Genomic DNA, 11,436 nt, shown 5'->3' with positions numbered 1-11,436 from the left:
TTAGGGGGATCAACATGAGTAGCAAATGATTCACAGAAAGAAGCTACTATCTCAGAGTCAAGTCCATATTTAGTGCTAAATTCACGAAAAGTATCGGTATCCATAAAAGATTTAACACAATCAAACTTAGGTGTTATACCTGACTCCTTACCTTCGACGAGTTCCCAATCTTCAGAGTTGTGTTTAATTCTTTCCAATAAATCTCATCTAAATTCAATAGTCTTCATCATAAAAGAACCAGTACAAGAAGTATCGAGCATGGAGCGATTATTGAGAGAAAGCCGAGCATAAATTTTTTGAATAATAATTTCTCTTGAGAGCTCATGATTGGGGCATGAATATAACATTGACTTAAGCCTCCCCCAAGCTTGAGCGATACTTTCTCCTTCGCGAGGCCAAAAATTATATATATAATTACGATCACGATGAACCAGATGCATAGGGTAAAAACTTCTGATGAAATTCCAACTTAAATCGGTTGTAGTTCCATGATCCAATATCATCACATAGCCTAAACCATGTCAATGCCCTTCCCTTCAAAGATAAAGGGAAGACCTTCTTCTTGATAACATCCTCGGGCATACCCGCAAGCTTTAATAATCCACAAACTTCATCCACATAGATTAGGTGCATATCGGGATGCAATGTTCCATCTCCTGTAAAAGGATTGGCTAGCAGTTTCTCTATCATACCCGAAGGAATTTCAAAGTAAACATTTTCAGTAGGTTCAGTAGGTTGAGGAGCCACTCTTTACTCTACTGGTCGGGGTGAAGATACCCCGAACAAGCCCCTCAAAGGATTATTTTCCATAATAACAAGTGACAGTAAATTTCAGCACACTATATAAATTTTTCTGAATCGCCTCGTGTGTGCGTTCCTGTGGGCTTATTTTTCTGACCAAAAATCTTTTTAGATGGGCTCCTGGCTCCTAGATTATGTGGATGGCCCATTCCCCTAATTTGAAGAAATGAATTCTCAAAAAGTAATTGAGGAAATGAGGGACTTTTGTCCAAGGACCCCTCCCCAAGCATGACGGCTCAAGCCCTCCCAGCATGATCTGAGCTCACCGACAGTGTCCCGATCCCACCAGGTACATCCCAAACTCGTCGTCCACTGCTACCCTCGCCACACACACCACATGTTCGGTCATTTCGAACCACCATGAGAGGTGAAATTTCCTTCAAATTTCGTCAACGAATATGTTTTGAAGAAAGATTTCACCACCGTGTATTCGTCGTCTCTATTCGTAGGGTATAATGCATAGTGATGGTGAGAAATTCTACCAAGAATATATCAAGTCATCAGTGGATGATGATGAATTAAAGAAGATGACGATTTTAATGATGATCTGAAGAAGATGATGATGGTTACCATAATGAATTGAAGATGATGATCGAGGCACTTGAAGCAATGCATTTGGAACAGGGTCATGTTCTCAACTTCATGGGTTCTACACCGAGGCAGAAATTTCTTAATTGATGTAGGGCAGAGGGTCATGTTCTTAACTTCACCGGTTCTACACCGAGGCATCAAGTTCTTAATTGACGTAGGGTAGAGGGTCGTGTTCTCAACTTCACCGTTATACACCGAGGCACCAAGTTCTTAATTGATGTAGGGCAGAGGGTCATGTTCTACTCTTCCAAGACTACTTTGTAGCTAATCTAGCCCTTCCATGATAGCATGTTTAGGTGTCGTTGCTAATTGTGAAGGCATTTATTATAGTGCATTGTGGAGAGTGTGAAGAATTTTGATGATTACTTCATGCTAAATAGGGATTGCACTGTGCTAATTAGATTGTATTCCCTTCAAAAATGCACTGATCTCATCATGAAACTTGCATATGCTGCACCTACTGATGTGATATATGAGTATCTCCAGATGAATGTCTGAGAACACATGTCTTGAACCGATGGTCGGATTTATCAATATGATGGTGATGGTATTCAGAGAAAAATGCTGGAGAGAACCAAATGGCAAGGACACAACCGATTCTTGGCACCTAGAGAAGCAAGAGGGTTTCCCAATATGCTTGTATGTATCGATTGCATGCACCAGGAATGAAAGCACTGTCCACATGTTTTGCAAGGGCAACACCAATGCCATGTTGGAGAGCCAACCATCATCCAAGAAGTCGTGGCATCATGTGACATGTGGATTTTCCACCCTTTCTTTAGAGCATCTAAAACCGCTTCCCAAAATAACCCTTTATGGGGGCTCTCCAATAACACTTTTTGATTGTTGGGGATGGACGCTTTGGCAGATCTTCAATAGTCCATTCCTCATTACCAAACTACTCACTTGTCAATGAGATATCGGTCTCTGGACGGTGGTGTGACGGACAGAGGCGGTGGCGAGGACACGGTGGTCCGGCAGGCCAGGACAACAGTGTACTACCTTGTCGAGTATCGGAAAATTCATGATAGACGTTGTGGGAGGTCATGATATGTTTGTGTCAGATGCACATCATGATCGTGTAGGATGGCGTGGTCAAGCACACCCTATGAACTATGACTACGTTAAGAGAGCTTATCGTACTATCACAATAAGAACCGGTTGAATTTTAAAAAAAACAAGATGTGTCGGAAAATTTGTGATAGAGAAGTACATCAACAACTTCTAAATGATCCGGCGGAACATGTGGAGGTGAATCATGGAAACCAGTAGAAGTTTAGGATCCCTGAATAAATCAGATTTAGGTTTAAACTATGTAATTTGAAAATTACTGCTTGGATTGATTAACAATGATTGTGTTTGTAACATTTATCTTTGAATTATTTAAGATGGCTCGGCAATGTCAGGGCTGTATAGAAGGCAATAGAGCTTTTGGAAAAGTTGGTGGTTGCCCTTTGATATCATGATAATCGATGAACACCCCATTTGTCTACCTACCGACTTTTTAAACAAAATCTTCTATTTCTGCATTCTGAGCCCTCAGGATGTAATTCAGCTTCCCATTCTGTGTATGTAATGAATGGGTGTTGGCCACCTCAGATGTAACACAGCAGTCAGTTCATATGGAATTTCTACAATCTACAATCTCCTTCTGACAACCTCGATCTAATAAATCACACTTTCTCATTTTCTAGTTTGGCTATTTCATGGGCCTTCAAATAATAAACTTCTGTATAAATCATCTCGAATTATTCTCATAAGCTCACAGCAATTGGCCATGCCATGTCGCAAATTGTTTCGTCTGTAAAACTCACCAGAGATCGTCGACAAACATGGAAATGCAATGAATGCATTTCTACCTGGCTCAAAGCAGAAGCAAAACAACATTTTCAAATGGCCAGACAACCTTAGCATGCTGGAGCATCTGGAAGCAGAGGAATGCCAGGGTCATCGACAACCTCTGGTTTTTTTGGGTTGTGCTACTTCTAATAATGTACTGTTGGAGCAAAGAATTCTGGCTGCATAACCCTGCTATGATATGCCCAAAGAGATATGACACTACCAGTTCGCCGCCCTTATATGTATCTACACTTATTTATAGATCCTCTGCAAAAATATGATATGGAGCATCAGACTGTCGGCAGGAACTTCTCATCTTGAGCAGCAGCCGGCTTGGATTCCTCGTTCGTCTTCCGGAAGACGAGCTTCTGCTGGGGGAGCTGGCCATTGGACGGCACCGTCACCTGAGTGTCCACAGAGATACTGTCCTCGTCCTTGAACTCGCCTCTGAGGATACCCTTGGCCAGCTCGTTCTCCACGTACTGCTGAAGCACCCGCTTCACCGGCCTGGCACCGTAGTTGGGGTCGTAGCCAAGGCTTCCCAGGAACTCGATTGCTGCCGGTGAGACGTCGAGTTTGATCTTGCGGTCGGCGATCCTCTTCTGCACTCTTGCCAACTGTATTTCAAACAGGCAAAGCAAAAGAGAAGGTGATTAACAAGTAGCTTGCAATCACATGGCCTAGTATTCTTTTGCTAGCACCGTCATTTTGAATTGCAAACAAAATCAAAAGTAAGAGATGTTGTTACCTGTAATTTGACAATGCTGTTTATCTGCTTCCTCTCGAGAGGCTTGAAGACGATGTACTCGTCTACACGATTCATGAACTCAGGGCGGAAAACAGATCTTGCAGCATCCATCACCCTCTTCTTCATACTCTCGTAGGCCGAATCAGTCGCTCCACCTTCTTCATCCATATTCAATATGTACTGCGAACCAACATTGGATGTCATGATAATGATACTGTTGGTGAAGCTCACCTTCCGGCCCTGTGAGTCCGTAACCCTGCCGTCGTCCAATATTTGAAGGAAAACATTGAAGACATCTGAATGGGCTTTCTCAATCTCATCAAACAAGACCACAGAGTATGGCCTTCTACGGACAGCCTCCGTAAGCTGGCCACCCTCTTCGTACCCAACATAACCTGGTGGCGCACCAATCAGTCTTGAGACAGAGTGTTTCTCCATATACTCGCTCATGTCAATCCTGACAACAGCATCCTCAGTGTTGAACATAAAAGAAGCGAGGGCTTTCGCTAATTCTGTTTTGCCCACTCCTGTAGGTCCCATGAACATGAAGCTGGCAATAGGCCGGTTTGGATCGGACAAACCAGCTCTGGATCTCTGAATGGCCTCTGCAACTGCTTTGACTGCAGGATCCTGCCCCACTACACGCTTGTGCAGTTCGTCCTCAAGATACAGTAGCTTTTCTCTGTCGGATTGCTTTAACTTGGAAACTGGAATACCTGTCCACCTGCTCACAATCTCTGCAATATCATCTTGGGTCACCTCTTCTCTTAGCATGGATTTCCCAGAACTTTGATATTCATTTAGCTCATCCTCAGTTTTTTGAAGGTCCCGCTGCAATGCATTCAGACTACCATACTTCAGTTCAGCAGCACGATTGAGATCATACTCACGCTCGGCCTGCTGGATCTCCACATTTAACCTGTCAATCTGTTGCAACAGTTAAATGCAAGTCAGATCAATTGGCAACAACAACCGTGGCAATCGACATAATACAGAGAAAGATAGGAATAGTGGAACTGAACTTACCTCTTCCTTAATAGATTGGATCTTTGTCATCACCGACTTCTCACGCTCCCACTGCTCAGTCAGTCCCTTCTGCCTTTCTTTCAAAAGTGACAATTCTGCTTCAATGCGAGATAATCTGTCTCTTGATGCTTTGTCTGTATCATTTGTTAGTGAGAGACGTTCCATTTCAAGTTTAAGCACAGAACGATCAATCTCGTCCAGAGCAGTCGGCTTCGATGTTATCTCCATTTTCAACTTGGCAGCTGATTCATCAACCAAATCAATTGCTGCAACAAAACAAGACGGTCACTGTTTAGAACCAGCTACAAAAGAGCCTGCAGTAGAGTTCATAGTGCCCTATTTATCAAGCAGGCTAGTAACTTCAAGCAGAAGTGATGCTATAGTAATAAATACCTTTGTCAGGCAAAAACCGTCCGCTGATGTAACGATCTGATAAAAGAGCGGCAGCAACAAGAGCACTGTCTGATATGCGGACCCCATGGTGCAATTCATATCTCTCACGTAATCCTCGGAGTATTGACACTGTATCTTCAACTGTTGGTTGATCAACATACACTTGTTGGAAGCGGCGTTCCAGTGCTGGATCTTTCTCAATATATTTGCGGTACTCATCAAGGGTTGTAGCGCCAATGCAACGTAGCTCCCCTCTTCCAAGCATTGGTTTCAGAAGATTGCCAGCATCCATTGCACCAGAAGTGGCACCTGCAATAAGGCGAAAATTCGTAAACTTCTGAGCAGTAGACATGAAACTTGTTTTTCACATTGATGGTGATGATAAAGTCAGTTTTACGGCATGATAAGAGTCCAGGTTTGTAGACAGGAAACTTAGTCATGTTATTCACATCGATGGTGATGTTAAGTCAGTTTTAAGGCGTTATAAAGAGTTCAAGTTATTAGACAGGAAACTTACCCATGCTATTCATGTTGATGGTGCTGGTAAGTTAGTTTTAAGACGTGATAACAAGTCCAAGTTTGTTGTACCATGAGAATGTGATGCAAGTGAATGCGTAAGAAGAAGCCGTTGAGTTTTCGTGTTGTTTCCACCGTTGACCCCAATCTATGTTTCTATGGTGGCAAAAGAAACGATTTGACTTTGCACTGTCCATAACAGTGAATACCTGTATCTTTTACCGAATTTCAGTTTAAGGAGAACAGCAGGATGAGAAAACCCCACAAGCTGTTTGGTTCCTAGCTAGTGAGAGGATGCAGAGAACTTAAGATACTGTAACTTCACCTCCTAATCACTTGGTTCATAATGAAACGGAACTGACAAGATGGAAAAGCTCTGCCATCTCTGACAGGCACATTTGTGTTGTGCTGAAAACAAGTTTATGCATTATTTTTCTAACTCAATAAACAAATATTATGTGAAAATACACAAGTAAAGAACTGACGAACTGTTTTGTTGTATGGAAGAATCAGGAGTTTATCTATGTAACAATCATCAACAGATATATAGACTTCGGCTGTAAAATTGCATTGATGCATCTCAGTATTCATAAATCAAATATTTCACATACAGCGCCCAAATTGGATCAAATGCTGGAGATTCACAAAAAATTATTGTCCCACAGTTTATTAGCTACATGGAACTAGTGCCAGCCAAGCAGCATTTTTTTATATTGAACATAAATTCAGTGATCTATGAGATCCAAATGAGATGACAGTAGCCACATGTTTAGTAAACAATATTGAGCAAATAGATCAGTCTATCTATTCCTCAATTTTTAGGCTATGCATGCCATCTTCAAAGAAAAAAGAGGTAAATAGCATTATCAAATAAACTTTGTAGGAAGTTAGTGTACGAAATAAGGAAAAATACCTGCTCCAACAACAGTGTGAATCTCGTCAATGAAGAGAACAACCTGTCCATCAGAATCTGTGACTTCTTTAAGTACAGCCTTCAGTCTATCCTCAAATTCTCCTCGATATTTTGCACCGGCAATCAAAGCACCCATGTCAAGTGTAATTAGCTGCTCAAAACAAAAGTAAAAATCACTCATAAGATCCTCCTGATATAACCCTCAACAATATAGCATCATTGCAGTGATAAGTAAACTTACTCGACGGTTTGTCAGTGCTTGTGGCACATCTCCTTGCACTATCCTCTGAGCAAGCCTAAATAAGAATGTAAAATACGGTGAGAGAAACTACTTACATACTCCATAACTTATGAAATGGTATGCAAAATATACAGTTTTCCTACCCTTCAGCTATAGCCGTTTTTCCCACGCCAGGTTCACCAATCAAAACAGGATTATTCTTTGTTCTCCGAGACAAAATCTGAATGCACCTACGGATTTCATCATCTCTTCCTATAACCGGGTCAAGCTTCCCCTGACGTGCCATAGCTGTCAGGTCTTTTCCATATTTGTCCAAAGCTTCATACTTGCCCTCAGGGTCTGAGAATAGATCATTTAATACTTGTTACTCAGGAGAAAAAATGTACATATCTTCACAATTCAAGAAACAAAGGAAGCACCCAACGTTCATATCTACTGAAGCACATATTTAATAAAATTCTGCAGCATTTTTTCTGCTAAAAAGAAGGACTCTTTTGTACACATTTAATCGATACATAATCTTGTTTTCTGGTTATCACTTAGCAATTGAATGTGTTTAATAGCGTGCTGACCTCACAAAGCGACATTTTGTAGGGTAAACTATAGGTCGCACCATGGAATTTTATCAGAGTATGCAACGGTATGAGCATGTGAAGAATGTCACCAAGTTATTTGAACACTAAACCATAGCATTCAGATAAAATAAATATCCGTACCTTGATCAATTACATTTTGCTTCCCTCTTATGGATTCAATAGCTGTTTTCAAGGATTCTACGGTGATCTGAAAGTCCTTGAACAGCTGTCTTCCAAATCGCTTATCATCCGCAAAACCAAGAACAATGTGTTCAACTGAGACAAATGAATCACCATACTCTTTCTTAAAGTTTCTTGCTCTCTGTATCAGAGCTTCCAAGTCACGCCCCAGCATCGAACCGGGATCTTCACCTAATACCTGAATCATCGGGAAAAAAAGTCTCATCGCAAGTACTTGTTTATATTTCTTGTTGACAAATAAAACAATATACTGTAGTGCCCAAAGAAATGTTAGGGACAGTATGAAAGTAGAAGAGTCAGTTGATATGTCTGTTTATGATAAATCACCTTAGGCTGCCGCTGGATGTACTTCTCTGTGGCATCGAGAAGCCTTGTGTTATCAACTCCAGCTTTGGAAAAGATTCGACGGGCAAGCCCATTCCTCTGCTCCAGCAAGGATTTCATCAAATGTTCAGTCTCCACGATCTGGTGTTTGCTTTCTTTGGCCACTTCAGGTGCCAAAACAATCGATTGCCATGCCATCTCAGTAAACTCTTGTTGTGTAATCTGGCAGCCAAAGAAATGATAATGAACTAGATGTGTATTGTACTTCTTACATCAAAGGGGATACTGAATAAACAGGATGCATACAAAATTGCATTCTATACGATGAAAACCGAGCTCAGGAGCTGTTTATTCACAGAAACAATGTTTTGTACCGTGTACATGTAGGTTACATATAAGAAAAATATTTAAAAATGCAGAACAATGTGATTTAAATCATCATCCAATTTGCAGTGGCATACAAGTGAAGGCAACGGTGGATAAGAGACAGGCAGTAATGTGTTGTGTTCAACCCAAGCAATTATGAGTTCAGTAACAGGCAGGTGAAGGCAATTTTAAGGATTTCATCAGATGAAGAACAAGGGTGTGGTATCTCTGTAGTGAAATCTAGCAGCAGTAGCTCAACTGATAAGAATTTTGATTGTGAACATTTGAATCAGACTCTGCAATTGCATTTCCCCAAAATGTGGGCTTCAGACTTTCAGGCTCAAACAAAAATTCAGATGGCCCAAAACCTCATCATGAGCCAAAATTAATTGGTAACCAGCAAGCAAAGAGGTCTACAGAGGCACACTGAAATACCAAATCTGAGGTCGCATGTTGTACTGTAATAAATAAATAAAGAAGATAAGGGAACACGGCTCCTTACCCTCCCGTCTCGGGAGCTGGCGTTGCACCTGACGGAGAGCGCCGTCCGCGGCGTCCCCACCACCGGGGCGAGCCGCCCCCGTCCCCTCGCCGCCCTGAGCGCGACGCGGCCCGACGACGGCCCCGCCGCCCTCCTGCTGCTGCCCCACGCCGCGGCGGCGACGGCCGGGGCCGGGGCGGCGGCCGGGTAGGAAGAGATGTGGAGGTCCGCGGCGAGCGCGGTAGCCATGGCGCCCGGTGCCTTCGGTTCTTGGACTCAAAAACAGAGTGGAGTGGCGAGCGGCTGTAGATGTGCTGCCGTATGTGTTTCTGTGAGTGATCTGTCGTCGTCTAGATGCGGATGGAATGGCGAGGCCGGGGGCGGAGGGGTGGTGGTATATAAGCAGATGAAACGGACGGACGGCGGGCGCTGTCACCGGCGTCGCGGCGTGGGGGCGGTGGGAGGTTCTGGGAGGTTCAGGGGTGCACGAGGAGGTCGTGGAAGGAGGATGAAGATGATTGGGTGGGGTGGGTGCGTGGCTTCGGGGGAGCTGCAGAATTGTGCGCCGTGAGATCTCCGGACTCCCGGTCCCGGTGGGCGGCCCGATCTGCGGCGACCGGGTTCCACTCGCCTGAGCGACAAAAAAGAAGTGAACTTTACTCTTTTTCCAAAAAACTCCATCCCCAACATATATTACTCTCTTTATTATTTAAACTCTTTTTATTAAAAAAACTCCACCCCCACTATATATTACTCCCTACGGTCCCATACTAAACAACCGGAATTTGATTCTCAGGAATCAAGAGCCACAGTTGATTCTTAGGAATCCATAGCAAAGTGATTCTCAGGAATCAGTGGCCCAAACAAAGGGGCCTTAATCCTGCCCGCCCGGTCCCGGTGGGCGGCCCGATCTGCGGCGACCGGGTTCCACTCGCCTGAGCGACACAAAAAAAGTGATCTTTACTCTTTTTCCAAAAAAACTCCACCCCCAACATATATTACTCTCTTTATTTATTACTCTTTTTATTAAAAAAAAACTCCACCCCCAATATATATTACTCCCTACGGTCCCATACGAAACAACCGGATTCTGATTCTCAGGAATCAAGAGCCACAGTTGATTCTCGGGAATCCACAGCAAAGTGATTCTCAGGAATCTGTAGCCCAAAGAAAGGGGGCCTTAATCCTGTCCCACATACTCATGTGCTAAGGTGATTCAAGGTGGTAGCTTCCCTACACCTGGGTGGTCAAACTTGTGCGCGTTGTTTGAGCGGAATTTGTGTTTTGTTTATCACGAGCTAATTTGATGTCATTTGGCCACCAACATTTGTAAGCACCTAGTTGCTTTTGTCATAGCCGAAGCCAGGATTTTTCAGATTTTTTTATTTTGTGTGTGCTTTTTAATTTTTTTACTGTTCATTGTGGATGCAATGCACCTGGATATAGCCAAAACTCTCCCTTCGAGTAGAGACTCGTTCGAAAATTGCTAAGGTAGGTTATGCATATAGAGTTGACAACCTTCAACATAGCTGCATAAACGGTCGCAACCTTCATCCAAGTATTCACCATTACTCAAGACTGAATGAAGGGCATGAGGGGAAGGAGACCCAAGAGCCTACCAATAGTGAAGGAAAAGGACAGACAGTAAAAGCGACTGATTTGGGAAGGCAAGGAGAACAGAAAAAAGTAACTACTTACATGCTAAGTAGAAGTCAGAAGCCTTTGTGGGAGGCTAGTAAAGGAGATTCAATTTGAATGTATGTGGGAACAGAACCTCCTAACCTCCAGGCTGGTAAAGGTAAGAGAAACACGTTCAAAAGGATGGCGCGCTCCAATACCAGCGAACCTCAGACCTCGCTCAGCCAGGATAAAAAAAGAAGAGCTGCAGATGTGATGGAAATCGACGAAAGCAAAGAGGTGCTGAAAAAGTCAAAAATGAATGTAGAGGGAGAGAACGAGAAACAAACAATAACACCCGTCTTTGAATGTGAAGCTGGGCTGCACGGACAGCCCGGTGAGACCAAATGAGGATCATAGCTTGGAACTGTCGGGGATTGGGTAATGGGCCGGCAGTTCGAGGGCTTCTGGACCTCCAGAAGCGGGAGGACCCTGACATCCTATTCTTGTCGGAGACTAAGAGCGACGAGAAAAGGATGAAACACATCAGGTGGTTGTTGGGAATGAAACACATGGTAGTCAAAGAATGCAGAGGGAAAAGCAGTGGTTTAGCACTTTTTTGGAAAGAAGGTATCCCGGTGGAACTCCATAATTACTCAAAATATCACATGGATGTGGAAATAGTGGAAGACGATGGTTTCAAGTGGAGGTTGACTGGAATTTATGGAGAACCAGCAAGGGATAAAAAGGAGAATACGTGGAGGCGCATGAGAAACTTGAACGCACAATTGGACAGACCATGGT

The 11,436-nt window shown here is 43.2% G+C and overlaps 1 protein-coding gene across 1 annotated transcript; it reads right to left on the bottom strand.

Annotated features, from left to right (window-relative positions):
- Positions 1-3,105: 3,105 nt before the first annotated feature.
- Positions 3,106-9,550, bottom strand: LOC123099189 (chaperone protein ClpB2, chloroplastic). The gene is made up of 10 exons (XM_044521354.1): positions 9,037-9,550; positions 8,172-8,390; positions 7,785-8,022; positions 7,212-7,407; positions 7,069-7,123; positions 6,828-6,978; positions 5,399-5,707; positions 5,006-5,271; positions 3,980-4,906; positions 3,106-3,848 (listed from the first exon to the last, which is right to left on the bottom strand). The coding sequence occupies exons 1-10, from the start codon at positions 9,262-9,264 to the stop codon at positions 3,522-3,524; spliced, it is 2,916 nt and encodes a 971-aa protein (XP_044377289.1). The 5' UTR covers positions 9,265-9,550; the 3' UTR covers positions 3,106-3,521.
- Positions 9,551-11,436: the final 1,886 nt, after the last annotated feature.

Source organism: Triticum aestivum, chromosome 4D, assembly GCF_018294505.1.
Source record: "Triticum aestivum cultivar Chinese Spring chromosome 4D, IWGSC CS RefSeq v2.1, whole genome shotgun sequence".
NCBI lineage: Eukaryota > Viridiplantae > Streptophyta > Magnoliopsida > Poales > Poaceae > Triticum > Triticum aestivum.
Note: the sequence above shows the minus strand (reverse complement) of the source record. Positions and strands in the feature narration are given on the sequence as shown.

What these genes read in the sequence shown, in the direction of transcription:
- LOC123099189 (XM_044521354.1), bottom strand. Translation starts at nt 9,264, where the DNA reads ATGGCTACCGCGCTCGCCGCGGACCTCCACATCTCTTCCTACCCGGCC. An exon ending in ACATCCAGCGGCAGCCTAAG is followed by an intron (nt 8,023 to 8,171) that starts GTGATTTATCAT and finishes CCGATGATTCAG; the next exon opens with GTATTAGGTGAAGATCCCGG. An exon ending in GCAAAATGTAATTGATCAAG is followed by an intron (nt 7,408 to 7,784) that starts GTACGGATATTT and finishes ATCTATTCTCAG; the next exon opens with ACCCTGAGGGCAAGTATGAA.